At 44.0% G+C, this 20,676-nt stretch overlaps 1 protein-coding gene across 1 annotated transcript in view; it reads right to left on the reverse strand.

Annotated features, from left to right (window-relative positions):
• The window catches only part of TMTC1 (transmembrane O-mannosyltransferase targeting cadherins 1), a 147,224-nt gene that overhangs the window by 2,460 nt on the left and 124,088 nt on the right, over window positions 1–20,676 (reverse strand). Inside the window, exons 12-17 of the mRNA XM_061444822.1 lie at window positions 16,491–16,634; window positions 10,528–10,636; window positions 4,586–4,688; window positions 1,475–1,610; window positions 539–683; window positions 289–426 (exon numbers count right to left, since the gene is read on the reverse strand). Of these exons, the coding sequence (XP_061300806.1) occupies window positions 289–426; window positions 539–683; window positions 1,475–1,610; window positions 4,586–4,688; window positions 10,528–10,636; window positions 16,491–16,634 (775 nt within the window). The remainder of the gene's footprint in view (window positions 1–288; window positions 427–538; window positions 684–1,474; window positions 1,611–4,585; window positions 4,689–10,527; window positions 10,637–16,490; window positions 16,635–20,676) is intronic.

A 20,676-nucleotide genomic window follows, 5' to 3' on the forward strand; every position in this document is an offset into this window, starting at 1 on the left:
CCTTTCCCTTGTTTGCCCCACACCACTAACACACATAGAAATGATATTTTATATGCTTGTGGCTTCGTGGCAGTGGGGTTGACAGCAGTGGGAGCAGTAAGTAATAAAAAACCCACACTGTTTAACTTCAGTCCCAGTATCTAGATAAAAAGGAGGGTTTAGTAAAAATATTAACCCACTGGATGTGCACTAAGGCATGTGACATGTCTCTGGACAGATGGAGTGTAAAATTCAATCTGAGCTCTGTGTGTGAGCCCTCAGGACAAGGGCACTCTGGAGCCATGGTACCTTAGTATAGTGCTCCTGCTTGCTGTAGATGGCCGAGAGAAGACGGTAGCACTCCAGACACTTCACATCCTCGTTGAGTATATGGTTTGTCATCTTTTCAGCCTCCTTCGTCCGCCCCATCATTGCTAAAACCTGAGCCTGCAGAGCCACATTATAAAGGGTTATGGCATTAAAAATCTCAGCCCTCCTTAATAGATGATGCTGCACCCAGTGGCTGGTGCTCCAGTTCCACGGTCTCATTCACACTCACCAGTGCCAGTCGGATCTCTTTGTTCGAAGGCTGCAGTGATCCTGCTTCTCTGTAAACCTGCAGCGCTTCTTCATACCGCCCCGTGTTATAATACAGAGCCCCCAGCGGGGACAGTATTTCAGCCTTCCGGGATACCTTCAGTGCCCTGGAATTTGGGAAAAAGAGATGCTCTGGGTGGTGTAGGGATCAAAGCAGAAGAGCGAGGAGCGGCTTGTCCTGAGATAGAACTGCTAAGCTCTACACCCTGCTCATCCCACCCTGAGAAGCATAAACTTAAGGTCTCTTGGAGGGGTAAGCATGCCCACAGCAGCAATCTCTCTGGCTGCCTGAAAAGGACAGACAGATACTTCCAAAGTGCATCTGGAGTGAGAATGGCTGATGGTGGCAGAAACTGGGAAATGTGAACACAAATAAGGATGCCAAAAAGGAGGGCCCCTCCCACCCAAAAAACAGTCCACCCTGCTGCATACTAGGAGTCAGAGCCTGCCTTACTGGCACATTACTGGGGTGGGTCAGAGTTCCCAATGGTGTCAAAGTTTTAGTGGTGGTCTGTGCAGCAGTTATAGCTGTTACTGGTGCAGCATGCACAGACCAGCTTCAGGAAGGGTGGGAGTCCTGCTAACAACCTATTCATGCCCTCAGGGATCTTCTGACTTCATCTTAGGAGCATCCCCCAGCCAAAAGCAGCAGTGTGTCCATCCTGCGGATTGGGAACGGGCCAGAGAAGTCAACACTGCCTGAGTCTGTGCTGCTTCTCCAAGCATTCCCTAAAAATAGCCAAATAACCAAAGGTAAATCTGGAGATTTACCTGGAGGTTTTTATCTGGATGGAGAAAGAAACATGCACTGACAGATTCATCTATCAGAGGCTCTTTGGAAGAGACAAACCTTATAAGAGGAAGAGAGAAACCTTTGTTTAGCATCCCAAATTCTTACCGCTTATACCACACTTCAGCCTCTTTGTTCTGCCCCAAGGAGCGGTGAAGCCTGCCCAGGTTGACCATGGCCACGTGGTGAGTGGAGCTCAGGTGGATGGCCTGCTTGTAGTGGGACACGGCTCGCTCAGGAGCCCCTGGAGAGAAACACGGCAATTAAACTGATGCATTAAAAAAAAAGCCTGTCACAAATTTAGCAGACAGTAATGCTCTGGGTTCTTCTTTCATCTACTGCTGTGTACATGGGAACCATTTTGAGAGAGAAATACTGCCTCAGCCTTTTGCGATTCAGTACAAGCAAAATTGCTGTCCAGACTAATAGGCTCCAATATTCAGAGACAACCCTGAGAAGCAGATTTTCATGGGGTGGGCTGTTGCAAGTCAATTGTTGCAGCAATCATGCTGCAGGGGAGATACATCCACTGTGCTAAGCACAGAACCCACCCCAGAGAGGGGGCTGCGGCACGTATCTCACCTACTGGTAGAGCACCCTTCCACCCTGGCCCACTGGAGAGAAAGGCAACACAGACATGGAGAATAAGCCACCCGGTATACCCCACAAGCTCACCAGAGCTGCAAATAGTTTCAGGTCTTCCCAAACAGGGTGATTCTCTCCACCTCTGTTGGCTGGCCCTGCTCAGTCTCTGTGCATTGCTCACCTGGACTGGGAGTAGCTGCCAGTGACGAGCTAATTCCTACCTGGAGTCAATGAATCCCAGACCAGAGGGGTCCAGGTGCCCATTTTGGATCTTGTAGGCACCAACTCCATGTTGCAGAGGAGCCATTGGGTGGCACTGCTTCCCCGTGTGACAGTGTGTACTGGTGCGAGGTCCTGCAGTCCATGACATCACTGAGCACCAGCACAAAATACAACACGGTGCAAAAGGCAAGGCACCAGACCACGAGCCCAAAAGCCTGAAGTTGTATTTCTAACACTATATTTTTATTTAGCTAAGTAATGGCTTTCCTCGAGAAGGATCTTGAAGTGCTTCCCTCAGGCAGGGCCTGCTGGCTACCTACTAAATAAATTAATGGAGCACACTGCATTCCAGCAGTGTGAATATCGTGTTTTTAACCCCACTGCTCGTTAAATTGGTTTGCACACTGTAGACCAGATAATCTCCTGATGAAAACCGATACTCACAGAGCTTCATCCACCAACAAAGCTTTGGAGTATTGGCATTTTTTGAAGCCGAATCACTTCACAATGTATTTAATTCAATTTCTAGCTGGAAAGCAGAACTTGAAAGCAGCCTGTGCGTGCTGGGGCACTGAGCATCTGCTGCTGTGGGAATTGTATTTTCATAGCTCTTCAGATCTCGTTTGGTTTCTCTGAGACTATCTCCATAACATAAAAGTAACAGTGACACTTCTCAGCACCTCCTTTACAGGAGAGAGGAGGGACGTCTGTAGGGAGGTTTAGAAGCACTTAAGATTCATCAAAGGCCAATGATGCATCTTTCAAGGTAGGACTTTTTCAACACATCCATCAGAAGCCTTCATCTTCTCCCACCTCTGGCAGATGTTTTTGAAAATCACATGTACAAAACATCCTGGGAAGCAGCTGGGTGTGCACCATAGTCTGTAAGTCAGCCACTGCCTCCCCTGCTCAACACACAGGGGTAATGTGCATCGTTAAGGGAGATGAATGTCTATGACCACTGCAGAGCTGTCTATTACGGCTCCTGGGAGCTGACACTTGCTGGAGGCTTGTTGCACAAAGTCCTGCAAGTTAATTGGTGTGGTGCTTCTCAGCATCTCCCTGTGCCTGCTGGGGAAGAGCCCAGCCTGTGATGGGCTCAATACCAGCTGCTTCCTTCATGTATTGTCATGTCTCCGGGAGGGTTATTTACACATAATGCCTGAAGTACCAGAAGTCAGTGGGGTTTTTTCTTCTTGTTTGTGTGCAGGGAAGTGTAGTAGTAAACCAGGAAGAGTTAGTTCTCACCTTGGCACAAGTGCAAAAAATAGAAAGTGCACTGCAGTGCATTTGGACCACAGTTTTTGGCAGGAAAAGGGCAGCTTATCTGGGATGGCAAGCAGAGATAAGCACAATGACAGTGTGAAAATACTGAGGAATTTCTATTATTTGCAAGCTTGAATTTTGCAGGGCACAAATTCAGAAACTCAACCTCTGTTGCTAATGCTGAAATGCCTTTTTTTGATTATGAATATTCATTTTGCTTTCGTGTGTATTTCACACTGGTACTACAGAAGACCAGCGGCTGAGTGTCAGCTCAGAGGCAGGACAGTCACCTGCAGACTGATGGGTGCCACTGTCCTGTCTTCCCAAGTACCACAGGCACAGTTGCAAAGGGGCAGAATGGGTAGCAACCAAACACTTTAAGCTTACAATATTTCATCACTGGCTCTCAGCTCTGTTCTGAAGGGACCGGAGTGAGATAGTAATTTTGTTTCCGCTACTCATTTGTCAAACTTGGCTTTGCTTATAAAGCTGTCAATAAAGTCAGCAATTACAGTGGTGTTTTTTTGTTGTTGTCATTATGTGGATGGCAGGAAGTGCCTGAGTCCATGGAATTTGAATAGGAACCAGGAGCTCAGAAAAGAAAGGCTTTGGATGTCATTATGGAGCTCCTGAGAAATCAATTCACCCCAGAGTATCTTAGGTTTTCTTTTCACAAGATGGTTGTTGTTTAAAAGCCATGTTTATTTTTATAGTGGTGGCACTCAACCTTTACAGTCAAAGAGCTGATTTGTCACCAAGCAGAGCGGAAAGTGCTCCAGACCATAACTATCCACTTGTGTGCCTGGAATTGGGTTTGATGTGGCCATGCTTTCCTGAAGAAACAGCAGGATTGTCGGGGTGCTGCCCAGCTCAAATTGAAGATGACAACCGCCTGTACGAAGATGCTGAGAAACACTGAAGGAAACAACTGGGCTGAACGCCACTGCCGCACAGTGCCTGAATTGATTACAAATTCCAGTACACTGTGCCATCTTGATAGCACAGGAATATTTATTTCCAAGCTACAGTGGAGGCACATCTATTGCTTTGGAAGCTTTTCACACCCTTTCAGATGCACGCTGCTGAATAAAACAACTCAAAGCAAATAAGGCAGAAAGGGCAAATTCCTTGCTGCTTCTCACTTACCGGTATCAACCAAGAAAACACCATAGTTGTTATGCAGATCGGAGCTCTCTGGACAATTTTCTATTCCAGCCTTATAGACCTCTTCTGCTTCCTTAAGCCGTTCCTTAAAAGAGAAGATTTCTTAGCCATGGCAGAAAAGGTGTCAGCATCATTTGCTGTATGTGGAGCTCAAGGTCTGAGCCCACCCCACTGTCTAGGAGGCCAGAATTATACCCCATGGCATGGATGACGTATAGCTCCCATCTGGTACCCCAGAGCAATTCAGACAGCCTTCCCCCATACGTTTGCAATTGGAGCTATCTGTGAAACAAAAATAATAGCTGGAAAAGGTGGCTCCTGTGCAATGTCAGTGAGCCCAGCTGGGCATGTACCCAGACAGGTAATACACAGTGACAGGGGTCGTGTTGGTTCTGCTGAGAAATACCTGTCATCTGGGAGCTGATATATTTTCATTTATTTGTTTAATGAGCATCTCGCTGGCTAACATTTCCCCTCTGCAGCTCTGCTATTCTATCCCTAGGCAGCAGGGAAAACATACGGAGTGAAAGCTTGGCTTGTGTGATGCCTGGGGGACGGGGAGCTCCACAGGGAGACGGGAAGCTGGAGGAGGACGGGGGGCAATGAAAGAGTGGGGAAAATTTGACAGATCCAGATTAAAACCAGGCGTTGTCAATGCATGAGATGTAAGCTCACTGGGATTGATGGGATGTGCCATCACGCTGATTCCCAGATGCACTGAGCCCTTACATTTTGCATGGATTTAAAGGGCATTTCTTGGCGCTGAGCATGTCTGGAAAATACAGAACTTTTCTTTGGGAACACCCTGCCTACAGAAAGTGTACCACAGGCTGTTTACTCTCTAGCCTGAGCTACAAACAGCCTGGTCCTGACACGAAAATTAGGTGTCTCGTTTGGATAAATAGCAATTTAATAAGTTTTCCATTTCCCTCCAGCCAGCCAGAGCGTGCCCACTGCCTGCACGCTCACTAGCATGGGTTATCACAGTCTTCCTCCCCTCCCTAACCTCAGAGGCTTGCCGTTGCATGTATTTATGGAAGGAAGCTGTGAACAGCAGAGACAAGCAGAGTGCAGAGGGGTGTCAGGCAAGCCTCCAGCACCAAAGATGCTTTCTTCTATTCTTTCCCTGCCATGGAGTGGTACAACCCTACGGCAACAAACTCCAGAGCCCCCTGATGATGCTCCCAAGCAAAATCAGCCATCTGGGTCTCCACTGTGGAGGGCCAGGAGCCACCAAAGCAAACATCCTGCCTGGCAGCTGAACCCACACTGAAATAAACGGTTGGTCTACTCCCAGCTATGGACTGTGCTCTCCCCAAGCCCTGCAAATCCTAGAGCCTCGGACGCATTCTCTGGATTTAAATGGTGTACCTGATGGTAGCTTTTGTTCTGTAGCTGATTAAATGTGTGGGCTCCTTTCTCACCTCGTATTTCAGAACTGGGGAGCTGGAATTAATCGCATTGGAAGAATATGACTTGATGAAAGCACAGTTTGCCACGGTTAAGTGCTTTCACATTTATATGATAAAGGTCAGCCAGCAGAAAAGATAGGGTGTGACAAAACACAGAAACACATTTTTTAAAAGTGCTTAAGTTTGGACATTTTGGGTATATTTATGTGAATCTGACATCATTATCCTGAGGGGTCAGGAAAAGTGTAGCTATCATCAGCACTGACTGAAATGAAGAACAATTTCTTGAGAAAGCATCTGTGTTACCAAGACACTAACAAGTGTATTTTCAAAGATTTCTGTATTAGTTTCTTTTCCTCTGATTTTAATTTTCAGTCAAGGAATGTGGCTTTGTTTGCACATATGTCAGTTTTCTTCATTTTATTTACTGACCATAAACCCAATCTTTAAAACATGGAAGGGCTGTGTTAAACTGGATTAGCAGAGTGTCCCACGGCAAAACGTTCACACTCACTAATATTGAGCACTTTTAGCATTTTCATCATGGCTCATTGCTTTTTTGGCACCTGCCTGCCTCAGGCTCAGCACAGAGTCTGGGATGATTTCTCTAACAAAGTTTTGCATTAAGCACAGTCAGAAATCGGGATGGGTGGGACCAGTTTTTTCTGCCAGAGCTTTCTCCCTCACAGCATCTCCTCTTCTTGGAAGAAACGCTCTAAATTCATCAAGGCTTGATTCTCATTAACGGTTTATAATGCCACTCCCGATGCTCATGAAACATTCATCAACCTCACAAAATGCAGAAGATTGGCTTAAAAAAAGTATGAGATTTTTATGATATTAAATATATTATGCATGTGAGGATCTCTCAGTTGAACTCCAAGGGGTTTAAGTCTGGTTTTTCATGGCTCAGTTTTCACACACACACACACACACACACACACACACACACACACAGAGGGAAGAAGGTACTGTTCAAGTGCATCAGAGGAAATCCTGGAGAACCAGGAGAGTTGTGCAAATAGCAAACAAAAATGTTTGATTTCTGATATTAGCACCACTGCAGTTATCATAGAGAACAAGGAAAACAACAATACGTTGTGACCAAATTACAACACCAAGTAGAAAAAGCAGTAAGAAAGGCAAGCCTTTGGTGACATGGTCTAGGGTGAGGCATCCTTGCCCATGGCAGTGGGGTTGGAACTAGATGACCTTAAGGTCCTTTCCAACCCTAACCATTCTATGATTCTACGATTCTGTGGTAAAAGGCACAAACAAGCCAAACTGTTTTATACAATGTGGCGGTAGTTTTTTTCCATGTCAGGTCTGGCTTCAGAACCAACTATTAAAGAGAGAAGAGGGCAATTACATTGAGTTACAGGCTAATTCCCTGGTTCATGGGACATTTCTTTTAGGAACACTTTTTACATCTGTAGGAAGAAGGGGCCAATAAGCCTTATTTTGGATTCATTGCCCTTGATGGGGGGAACATGCTGTGTGGGACCAACCAAGGTAATCCAGGCAATAGTTCACCAAGCCACATCCACGTTTCCTCCCTTCTTATCCTTAGTGCAAAGCTGGAGGAGCAGCAGCTTCTCATGAGCACGGTCATCTTGTGTGAGTTATTTTAATGCACCACTTATGACACGTCAGGCCCTTTCTATCACATCCCAGCATTTACTGCATAAACTACATGGCATCACAGATATCCTTCAGCTGTGAGACAGACACTGGGCCGCAAGTAGACAGAAAGACACATTTGTAATTTTTAGACAGTTTGGACATGATTCCTTGGACAAAGTAGGAAACCCAAAACTAAAAAATGGGATCCTGTCATCATCCTTTGGGCTGAAGTTACCAAAACTTCTGCACTTACCCCTCCAGAAAGCACACAGCATTAGGGTTTGATTCTGCAGCCCCCAGCCACGGACAGCAGCATGTGTTTGTAGGACAGCCCTTACTGCAGTCACTAGGATAAGTGTGTGAGGCAGAAGCTGCACAATCAGGTAGTCATTCACTGTGGCTGAATGTGAGAAGGTGTTAAGAGCCTGCAGGAAACAGCTATTTTCTGAGGAAATTGTACTATCTCTTTTCCCTACCACTTACTCAAGAGGGTGAACAATCTATATGTAAGAGTAGATGAATTATTGCTGGACTTATTAATGGCATTTGCTTTGGGCAGAAGGCCTCAGGGCTCTATAATCATTTTATTGCTCTGTTGACCTTACAATCGATGGTTCTAATTAATAAATTCAATAAATATTAAAACCAGGTACTACTGTGGAGGACTCATTTCCTATACGTGCAGAAGACTCTTTATTGACAGCTTTATTCAAAACATACTTCCCATTCAGTGAGTCTGTTCTTTCAATTCATACACTGTATTTCTATGCCCGTGTAGCTGACATTGATAGTATTCAAATATTTCATAGAAGCCTAGAATAGTTTGGGGTGGAAAGTACCTCAAAACCATCTAGTCCCAGTCCCCTGCCATGGGCAGGGACACCTTCTACTAGACGAGGTTGCTCCAAGCCCCATCCAGCCTGGCCTTGAACACTGCCAGAGATGGGGCAGCCGCAATTTCTCTAGGCAACTTCTGCCAGTGCCTCAGCACCCTCGCAGGGAAGAAAGTAATTTGAAAGTAATTTAGAAGGGAAAATAAAATAGCACATTTTTTAGTAATCCACATATATCATACATGAGTTTTGCAGAGTGACTACATCATTAAAGAAACCTAAATCAGAACAAGACCTCTGCTTATAGTTTTGCTGAAATTTATCCACTTCCCTTACTGAAAGGTTTCACTAACCAGATCAATGGAAAACAGTGAAATAGGATACATTTCTGCTTTATCTGTATTTGCATTTGGCAGTCTTTATAGAAAGCTTTAGCACACCATGCTATGGAACAGTTAGATTTGAAACCTGGAGGAGAAAAAAATCAGTTTTCAAAGGTTTGTAGAGGTGTGCTGGAGCTGTGCAGTTATGAGGACCTTGTCACCCAACCCTGTATCCCCAAACTGGGGCCACTGGCTATGGCCAAAGCCCATGGGAGCGATGCCCAAAGCACAGCATCCCTCATCTCCTGCTGCAGGCATGGAGAAAAGCAGGGCCTGGTGGTCTTATCATGGGCACCCACACTTTGTGGCTTCTGAACTCAGGCATTTTGTGCTTCAATTTCCCTTTTTCTCCATGGGGGCAATATTTCACCTCACAGGGACCTTGTAGAAATAAATTACCTAACTACAGGGAGTAGAGGGAGCCCCAAGTAATGAGCATGGGGAGCAAGCCTGAGAGGAAATGAGTAATCCTGCCTCCAGAGCACAGCCTTGGCCATGCATGGTAAATAAGGCCTGGGGTTAAATAACCAATGAGGTTAAATAAAATATTGAACAGCTGTTCATTAAGAGCAACATAAAGGTAGTGAACCTTCCCATCCCCTGTATATGATCATCTACCACAGTAATGAAGTGCCATATCCCGATGTATGTATGCAAGGGGCAGAATTCAGGCTGCAGAGCCCACCTGTTTTTTGTCATTTCCTAGCTTTGGAGTGATTTATTATGAAATCTCAAAGTTACTGTCATGGTTTAAGCCCAGCCAGTAACTCAGAACCATGCAGCCGCTCACTCACTGACCCCCTTCTTCCCTCCCCACTCCTGAAGGGATGGGGAGGACAATGGAAAGAATTGAACTCCCATGGGTTGAGATAAGAACAGTCCAGTAACTAAGGTATAACACAAACCACTACTGCTACCACCGATAATAATAATCATAAGGGAAATAACAAGGTGAGAGAACACAATTGCTCACCACCTGCTGGCCAATACCTAGCCCAACCTGAGCAGCAACCTGGGCCTGCTGCGTAAGTCCCCCCAGTTTATATACTGGGCATGATGTGCTGTGGTATGGAATACTTCTTTGCCTAGTTTGGGTCAGGTGTCCTGTCTCTGCTTCCTCCCGACTTCCCGTGCCCCTCCTCACTGGCAGGGCATGAGACTGGAAAGTCCTTGATTGGAGTAAACATGACTTAGCAACAACTAAAACATCAGTGTGTTATCAGCTTTGTTCTCAGACTAAAGTCGAAAACACAGCACTGCACCAGCTACTAAGAAGGAGAAAAAAAAACTGCTATGGCTGAACCCAGGACAGTTACTTACGTAGGCATGTGTGTCTGAGGGGGAAGTGCTCGCCTATTCTGCTGTCACAACAAAGTACAATGGTTTAAGACTTCACCATAGATGTGGGGAGCTGCAGAGAGGGTGTTTACTCACAACTTCAACAGTGATTTAATTCAGAGCCACATCATGTGGGTGTAATTACTCACTGCAAATCAGTTGCCTCCCATCCTGAAAAAGTCATCTCTAACGCAGCCTGAGAGCTCTCTGCAGACAGTGGGGGACCCATGCATGCACACAAGGTGAGGGTGCTCTGTTGGGATGCGCAGGAGGTGCTGCGGCTGCAGTGCATACACATGCACAATAGTCACAAGAGTTCAAGTGATCACCATTACCTGTTCGGCTAGTAGCGAGGCCAGGCTTGAGTAAGCATCTGCAAACTCTGGGCCGTACTTAATGGAGTCCCGCAGTAAGATCACAGCTTCCTCCTTCTTCCCTTGGGACCTGCACAACAGGGAAGGAGGGAAAGAAAGAAATGTTCCTGTAAGCACAGGTTTAAGTCATCCCATCATCCCACTGATGAACTACTTCAAAGAGATGTGAAAGCCCCCAGCTTGACCTTTTCAACAAAGACTAAATGATTCACTTGTGCATCCTCTCCACGGTGTGCATCTCCTCAGCCCATCACTATTTCCATATGTTGTTTTCAGGGGTTGGGAGAACATAGGCTTTAATGAATCTGCTTTTGGACTTCTATTCTGGTATCTGTCATACTGAGCAGTACGTGATGATCCTAGTGAAGACAAAACACTGCCCAAAACAACTCATTCCTCAGCCCCACACTCTGAAGAACAAAAGGTATTTTTATTGCTTGCTATCAGGCAAGCAGTACAGGCCACATGCACTGTGTGTTGAGTCATAACCACTAGATTTTGTAAACTTCTCCAGTGCTACCATACATATCCTCTCAATATTTCTCTTTATGGCAAATATATCTCATTCTTATGCATTCAACCCATCAGGAGTTAAAGGTACATAAAAGACAAGATAGCAAAAGTGTCCCCAGGCATGAAGGGGTATTCAAGACCCTCCCATCAATGTCCTTGGGAATTCACATGCCCTACAGGAAGGGATGGTGTCAGGGTAACACCAAGTTTGCAGTCAGCTTCTGAAGGTCTGGCCTCAGTCATGTCACTGAGGTCCTGGGAGCAGGACATTTGCTCTCACCAACCCTGCTCACATCAGTAGGTTGGTGACACCAAAACATTTGCATTTTCCTAAAAACCCCCTGCATGTTCCCAGACAATGAGTGCTGTTATAGAGCCACTTATGACTTAGTTAAATTATACTTTGAAATTAAAATATTGCTAAGTTAAATATGCCTGGGACCTCTAAATAATTCCTTAGTAAGTCAGTTATTAGGCTAGAGTAGTCTGCTCTTCAGATCCTAACATTATGAACAGAGATAGTTGAGAGCTGGCTATGCTGATGAGCTAGGTTTTTTCCAGATTTGATCTGCATTTATTACCATGGAAAACAGAAAAGGTTTCCTGAACAAAGATCTAAGGATGTTTATTTATTTGAGCTACATTTCTCCAGTATCTCCATGTATTTCTTTCCTTGGAAAAATGAGGTTTCATGAACAAACATCTAAGGACATTTAGCTGGACTGGAACATGTTCCTTATGTTGGTTGTAGAAAGAATATGAATAGCAGAAATTTTGTTTCTTTTCTTTATAAAAAGAAACAAAAGGCTTCAGGACACAAAATACGTGAACACCTTGCTGCTTTGGCCTTAGATTTCATCTGAATGACATGGCCAAGTAACCAGATCTCATTTATAAGGTGCAAATTTCAGCTGGTAATATATGTGGCTTTGCAGATTTCTCCCCTTTCTAGTTGTGTAGCTGGAAGAATATTTTGCTTGTGCATAGGGCTAAGTAAAGCCAGTTGTGCTGGTCTTTTCCTTCTTCCAGTGGTGTTCCATATGAATTACACGAATGAAGCAAAAACAAATAAATAACCACTTTTCTCCTACACTAATTAGAGATCAGCTAGCTTGTCCATTTATGAAACTTTTGGCTACAGTTTCGTAACACATTTTTATAAATCAAAACCAGATGACTGCTTTATAAAGGTATTGATGTTTGGCAAAAAACTCTAGGAAATGCCAGCTACAGAAATAAAAGGATTAAGTGATCCACTCAGCAGCAGTAAAAGTCCCCATTACCCATAAGCATGCACTCTGAACATGGGGCAGCCCTCTTAATTACTCTTTTTTTCCCAAGTGGCCTTTCTTTCTTTTTTCTTTTGATCCAAGAACAATGTTTGTCTCCTGAAAGTGGAGGTAGAGAGGGAAAGATTAAGGCATCTTTTTTATGTGACAGACTGAATTACATTAAAAGAAGCAGATCCAGTAGTTTCTCAGAGGGCTTAGGCCTGCAAGATACCAGGCGATCTGGCCAAGCACTTAAACGCATACTTAACTTTTATGTATGCAAGCCGAAAATTAATTACTGGCTGAAGTGCTTTTCTGGATCAAGGCCAACACTTTGCAGGATCAAGGCTGTGGCTTTCATAGATCTCCAGCAGTTTGGGAGAGCACAGAGAATTGGAGGACCAGTCATATACACTAATTTACCATAAACTGGGGATCTGGGGCAGGAAAAGCTAGGTAATCTATACTTTCGCTATGACAGAGAGAACAAATTCAGCTGACATGAGGAGTCTATAATCACTCAATCTGATTTTTCTCCAAATACCCTGCCTTAAAATGCCCTCTCCTGACTCCGTCTTCCACTCAAGCTCTCAATCTGCCCTCTACAATCAGTGCGCTTGAGCTCAGAGCAAGACAAAGCTCTTTCCACTGGTAGCATCTCTCCCATATTTTTGCAAGTGCCCCACAGTTGGACAAGCACCAGTTTAAACCAGTTCACAGAAGTCTGATGATGCACAGGGCTGTGTGTGGGCAAATTTCAGTTGCAACATAAAGGGTAACCTAGGAATTAGTGCCTTAGGGAATGTTTTAACTGTCAAGATTTGTTTTATTTTGTAAAGTTAGTTCTGTAAAGCCAGAATCACAGAACTCAGTAAGTGCTCCACAACTGAGCATCTCATCTTGGTTCACAAGGAGAGCTTGCAGCGTCTAACTCTGCCTGCCTAGAGGAAGCCTTTAAGCCTGTTTGACTCCCTGGTTTAAAACCGATTCAGGTAATTTAGATGCACTCCTTTGCCATTCATCTATACTATGTGGATGACACCAAGGTGGGGGAATGGACAATACACTGCAAGGCAGAGCTGCTTTTCAGAGGGACCAGGTCTGGTGGGAACCTCGTGAAGTTCAACAAAGGCAAATGCAAGTCCTGCACCTGGAGTGGAATAACTCTGTGCTCAAGCACAGGTTGGGGGACGTCTGGGGTCCTGGTGGAGAACAACTTGACCACGGGCCAGCAATGTACCCTACATGGCAAAGAGGGCCAAAAGTGGGGCCAGAGAAGTGATCTTTCCCCTTTATAGGATGCTTGTGAGACACCACCTGGAGTAATGCCTGTCAAGAGTTGGGCTCCCCAGTGAAAGAGGGCCAAAAGAGGGCCACTAAAAGTCAGGGCTAGAGCACCTGTTGCTTTGAGGAAAGGCTGAGAGAGCCATATCTGTGCAGCCTGGAGAAGAGAAGGCTCAGGGGTAACTTCATTGCTGGCTGTTACTGTCTGGCTGGAAGATACAGAAAGACCAGAGCCAAACTCTTCACAGAGGTGCACGGTGACAGGACAAGAAGCAAGAGATGCAAGTAGGACCATGGGAAATTCTGATTAGATATAAGGAAAAATATTTTTCAGCACAAGGGTGGTCAAACACTGTAACAGGTTGCACAGAGAGATTGTGACATCTCTGTAACACCTTCAAGGTGCTCAAGATTCAGCTGGATGCAGCCCTAAGCAACCTGATCCGATTAGACTTGCTCTAAGCAGCAGGATTGACCAAATGATTTTCAGAGGTCCATTCCAACCTAAGTTATTTCTTTAATCTACCATAAATTTGACACTGCCAGAGTTTGGTTTTTGTTGGTTTGGATTTTTTGGTTTGGTTGGGGTTTTTTTTTTTGGTTTTGTTTTTTTTTTTTTTTTAGGAAATAGGCTACAACATGTATGTGGTACTGATGGATAACTATAGCACTTCATGCAATGCAGAGTATCCTAACCAGAAACCATCCAGAAAGCCAGATGCACTACCACTGAACATTATAACTCAGTTTGCTTCTTTAAATGGAAGGGATAATGTTTCATTCTCTAAAAGATCTTAAATCTCAATACACGTAATATCTATCTGCATCTTCAGACGGTTACACAAACCTGTGTCAGCACATCCACACACATACATATCCGGAAGCCTGTATCAGAGAGAGCAAACAGTTCTCCTTCCCTTGAATGGATGGTTTCACTAAACGTTGACTAAATCACGGCAACAGGACACATTGTGTGTTATTCTACATTCAGAAGAAAAGCAGTCTTTTGAATAAACTCAGTGTTTCAGTGGCATTGTTTCTAGGCATTTCACTTTTCCTCTGGAAATGAAACCGTAACACACTCAAAGCATGTAAGAGTCATGAGCCTTTTCTTTATAAGAAACAGTGTACTGAATACTGGAGCATTTGAGGTATGGATATACAGAGTACTGCAAATAAGAAGCTCTCTCCCATTCTTTTGCAACAGAAAGCCAGGATAAATATTTACTTCAAGTGTTTGTAATATTTTATTTCTCATCTCTTTACAGAATATCCCACAGACTATAAATTGTGAGGTATTCTGAATGATATTCATCTCAGTTTTTCATGCTGTATCTCCAAAAAAATGAATGTATATAGAGAAGTTACATATTTATTTAAAGGGAAGCTTCAAAACAAAACACAAGAAAGCAGCATCAGGCTGCTCTGTGTCACTGACGATGGGCCATGAAAGCAGAGAAAGAGATTTCTCACTTTTAGGTAGGCCATCTTTGAGTCTATTTTAACTAAGAAATCTGTTGGCATTGTTTAATTATCTACTCACCAATATTTATTGTAAGCAAGAATATGATGACATACAATTTTATTTTAGGATATGTAAACAAAACCAGAGGCTTATTCAGCCATTACTCTACAATGCTTCCTGAGAACATTCATCTTCTGGCACATAGTTGTCCTCACTGCACGCAAACAGAAAATAGAAACATTTCATCTAGGACTTCTGTAGAAAAAAAAAAACCTTAAAAATTTGACCCTGTGATCCTCAAACCAGACTTCTAGTAAATCAGAAGCAACTGATGCTCAGATAGCTTATTTACCTGGAATAACAAGAGGTAGATTCCCACATGGGAATAGCAAACCCATCTTTCCAAAATCCTGGAGACAGCCTTTCTCAGCACTCCAGGAGGTGAAATCTAATATCCACCACTATATTTCCACACTATGAGCAGGGATGGGTGTAAGGAACTCAGCAGAATTCAACTGGAAATTCCCTATGCCAGTTAGTTTCATTACTAGTCCCAGGAAATTCATGGGTGGAACCTGAGTGTTTTCTTTTCATGAGTTTAGCGTAAGCATCACACACCTTTAACATAGTACGACACATGGCACCATGGAACAATGCTGAGCACGTAATGTCCAAAGGGGGATACAATATCTTAACTATCACATTAGGAAAAATATGACATATTGCACACAAAACAAACAGCAGTTCTAAGAGACTTTCCCATGCTTCCTTTGTGCTTTGCTAGTGCAACAAATCCAGTTTCTACCCATCTGCTGGGTCATAAAAGAACCCATCAACAGGCCAGATTTAAATATTATTGACATGAGATATCATGGTGCTGCTTCTGGCTTATATCCTTTTGTATTAATATTTTATATTAAAAAAAAAATCACAGAGAATAATAAGGCAAACATGATGAATTAAAAGGACAATATGTATTTTTAAAAACTATTGCCACTGAAGATTAATTTCAATCAACAAAATCTGATGAATAATACAAAGACCTTCCATTTCTCTTGCAGTAAGACTGTCTTTACCATTTTTCTTTCTTGTGAATATTTCCAGTAAAACCCTCACCTACTTTCTAATTGCAACACAATTGCAAACACCACCTTAAGTGATGTAGTACACAGCATAAAGATATCCAAACTACCATAAAGATACCCAAACAAGCATAAGGATATCCAAACTAGCATAAGGATATCCAAACTAAGCCTTACCTTTGTGCTGGCACTGCTGGCTGACACTAAGAAATAATGCAACTCCTCTACCAGTTGGCAGAAAAAAATAGTTTGGTGATGAGTGTTGGGAAAATGTGAATTTCCTTGGTGCCTGTTCCCTGTTCAACTTACTTGAGCAGGTTGCCGAGATTAAAGAGAGCTCGATTGTGCTGAGGGTTTAACTGAAGGGCCCGTCTATAGTACTTTTTTGCCTCCACCACATCTTTGGTCAATGTCCCCAAGTTGTTGAGAGCGCTTGCATGACGAGGGTACAGTCTAGGAAAAAATGAAACATCAAGTTACAGACACTCATTAACTGACAAGTAAAGCCAAAGTCACTAATACTGCCACCACTGCTTTTCATCACTTGGTAAAGGGAAGGATGTCAGCTAGGAAACACTGTTTTCCCTTCATTTGCAGCAGGTCCTCATGGGACCCTGAGGAACCTTTTCAACTCTCAAACAGACAGCGAATCAGATCTTCTTCTACAGTTCCTGTATGCCTCCAGGGCAAAAGGGAACACTGAACACTTCTGAAAGTCTCTTTTACCCTCAAAGCAAAAGGCAAAATGACTAAAGCAGCTTGAATGTTTTTATGCAAAATGTTTTTCAAACAAGCAAGAACTGCCTTATCAAAAATAAATTTCCAATGGAAATATGTTTTGAAATACACAGAAACCGACAAAACAGTTTTAATTGATCTGTTTTGCTGTTTGTTGGGTTTTTTTCTAAATCAGTTTTCCACAGTAAAAGTAACAATAAAGTGCAAAAGGAAACTTGAAATCAGCCGTTGAACAATGTTTTCAAGACCAAACAAAATGATACAAAAATATGGAAATAGACTGCTTAACAGTATGAATTCCCTAAGCTTTTAGTTATCATTTTTTACTACGTGGTTCAGTTCTTTTAACTGATCTGTTGATCTTTACATCAATGTGTTTCAGTTACAACACTACATATTGGCCCGTTAAAATTCTCCATGAACTAAGCAGCACGTTACGGTCCATTCAGCTGCTTAAATTCTCAAAGTTGTGCTCCCACATTACTATTTTGGTTTGGAGATCTTCCACCAGAAAACTCTAGAGGGGAAAGTAATCCAGGGTAACATTTAGCACCCAGGACCCCTTGTGTCATAGATAGGGGAAAACTGAGCTTCATTCATTATAATAAAGAAATAAATCTATGTCAGTAGCCCACAAGTCCCAGGCAAGCTGGAAGACCAACGAACTGAGAAAGTCCAATGCTCTGGTATGAAATGGTGCACAGGTGCTTGTCCACTGAACTCAAGATGACCATTCATGATAGGGAGGAAGCAGGTTAAGATGGCCAATGCTTGGGTTTGAGAAGACCTAGTCACAAATCCCGCTGCCACTGTAGATATTCTGTTTTAAATGAGGACATCTGACATTTCTTTGCCTTAGGTCCCTGTTCATGGGAAAGTGATGTGGATAATGACATTAAAAATAGCTGGCTATGATAGCTCAGGGTACAGCATGAGGAGGGGCATTTAAAGGAAGAAGGGATTAAGACTCCATAATATAGCCTGAATATGAAGTTTGCAACTGTTTTTAATCTAAAACTTTCCATGGTGGGTTTTTTTCGCCTGGAGTTTTTCATTATGTCAGTTCAGCCCTGGGATTTTCTGTGCTTAAGTACCATGAATAATTTAGTATTTTACACACTGCTGCAACATTTGTATCAGTCACATTTTTGCTTCACAGAATATAAGTGATTTTGGCACAGTCTTACTTGGGGGTGAAGCTGGGAACACATGAAGGAACTCCAGGGAAAATGGACATGCACCTGTAACAGACCTAGGATGTTTCCTACATGTAAGTAAGAGAAGAGCCCAAAGTCCCTTTTTTTTACCCAACAATAAGCCTAGCAGACAGAGATTACTTACTGAACCTATTATAACGACAGAAGATAAATGTAGTGACCACCACTTACAGTAACTAACGACTGCAGACTCTATGAACCTCCGTCCTGTACAGATAAGCGTCCTGTCTCTCAGAGGTAACCACTTCTGCTGCAGGCCCTCAGGTGCATTGCCCAGTGTCTCCACTCACCCATACCACCTGCATTTGCTGCTCAAGTAAATTTTGAAGGGCTCCCCAATTGGTTTTGTCACAGAGGAGCAGAGACTAGGAAATTCATGGTGAGACTGCATTTGGCACAGGAATAGTAATGCTTTCCATCACTGAAGTTACCCAGTGAGCCTGACACATTCTGGGATGCAAGAGGCTACCTGCGCTTGGAGAAGAATCAGCAAAGGACAAGATGGTGATGAGGATACAGTGTTGGATCTTGACCTTGGCCCTAAAACCCACTGGTCATCAAGGCTAAGCCTCCGCAGCTGAAGCAAGCTGGGAGAAATGCTTTCCAGAACAGCAGCAGGAGAGCAATGGGAAGGATCAAGCTTGCCTGGTCTTCAGCACTTGGAAAGCAGCTCTGTGTGGTACCTTGACCAGGATCCTAAGTGAAGAACATCTTATCTATCTTAGGGCAAATGACCAAAGGCTCAGCCTTGTTTCCCATTTTTCCATGTGATTCTGACATTGTTTTGGACCAAAAGAAGGTCTGGGAGATATATTTCTGAGGCTGTTTTTTTGCCAGTTGGCTATGATACAAGCTGTGCGCTACTTTTATGGAATCATAGAGTCATAGAATAGTTAGGGTTGGAAAGGATCTTAAGATCATCTAGTTCCAACCCCCTGCCATGGGCAGGGACACCTCACACTAAACCATGCCACCCAAGGCCTCGTCCAACCTGGCCTTGAACACTGCCAGGGATGGAGCATTCACAACCTCCCTGGGCAACCCATTCCAGTGCCTCACCACCCTCACAGGAAAGAATTTCCTTCTTATATCCAATGTAAACTTCCCCTGTTTAAATTTTAACCCATTACTCCTTGTCCTATCACTACAGTCCCTAATGAAGAGTCCCTCCTCAGCATCCCTGTAGGCCCCCTTCAGATATTGGAAGGCTGCTAGGAGGCCTCCACACAGCCTTCTCTTCTCCAGGCTGAACAGCCCCAACTTCCTCAGCCTGTCTTCATACAGGAGGTGCTCCAGTCCCCTGATCATCCTCGTGGCCCTTCTCTGGACTTGTTCCAACAGTTCCATGTCCTTTTTATGTTGAGGACACCAGAACTGCACACAATACTCCAGGTGAGGTCTCACAAGAGCAGAGTCGAGGGGCAGGATCACCTCCTTCGACCTGCTGGACACGCTCCTTTTGATGCAGCACAGGATACGGTTGGCTTTCTGGGCTGCGAGCACACACTGAAGCCGGCTCATGTTCATTTTCTCATCGACCAACACCCCCAAGTCCTTCTCCTCAGGGCTGCTCTGAATCTCTTCTCTGCCCAACCTGTAGCTGTGCCTGCGATTGCTTCGACCCAGGTGTAGGACCTTGCACTTGCCATGGTTAAACTTCATGAGGTTGGCATCAGCCCACCTCACAAGCGTGTCAAGGTCTCTCTGGATGGCATTCCTTCCCTCCAGCGAATCAACCGAACCACACAGCTTGGTGTCATCGGCAAACTTGCTGAGGGCGCGCTCAATCCCACTGTCCATGTCAGCGACAAAGATGTTGAACAAGACCGGTCCCAACACCGATCCCTGAGGGACACCACTCGTTACTGGTCTCCAGCCGCACATTGAGCCATTGACCACAACTCTTTGCGTGCAGCCATCCAGCCAGTTCTTTATCCACCGAGTGGTCCATCCATCAAATTGATGTCTCTCCAATTTAGAGACAAGGATGTCATGTGGGACAGTGTCGAACGCTTTACACAAGTCCAGGTAGATGACATCAACTGCTCTACCCCTCTCCATCAGTTCCGTAGCCCCATCATAGAAGGCCACCGGATTGGTCAGGCAGGATTTCCCCTTAGTGAAGCCATGCTGGCTGTCACCAAGCACCTTGTTGATTTTCATGTGCCTTAGCATGCCTTCCAGGAGAATCTGCTCCAAGATTTTGCCAGGCACAGAGGTGACACTGACTGCTCTGTAAAACTTTTTTCAGTACTCACACATAAAAACAGCTTTAATATGTGACATGAAACAGCTTCAGTTATTAGTGGGCAAAAGTATTTCAGACAAGTCTTGGGAAAGAAACAGATTAACATTTTACAGCCCTAAACCTGATGATTTTGCTCTCAAACTCAGAAATTAATTCTGTTCTTGGCCTCTGCTGCTCCTATGAAATTTTAGGCCCAGAAGATTTCCTTGCACCAATGTGGAGAGGAATGAAAACTCAAGATTAAAAAATAGAACTGATTTAACCTTTAAATTGCACAGTTCTGACCAGCAGC

The sequence above is a fragment of the Pezoporus flaviventris genome, unplaced genomic scaffold (genome assembly GCF_033815535.1).
Source record: "Pezoporus flaviventris isolate CSIRO_AGI_PZ_B2104156 unplaced genomic scaffold, CSIRO_AGI_Pfla_v1 ptg000002l, whole genome shotgun sequence".
In the NCBI taxonomy this organism is placed as follows: Eukaryota; Metazoa; Chordata; class Aves; order Psittaciformes; family Psittacidae; genus Pezoporus; species Pezoporus flaviventris.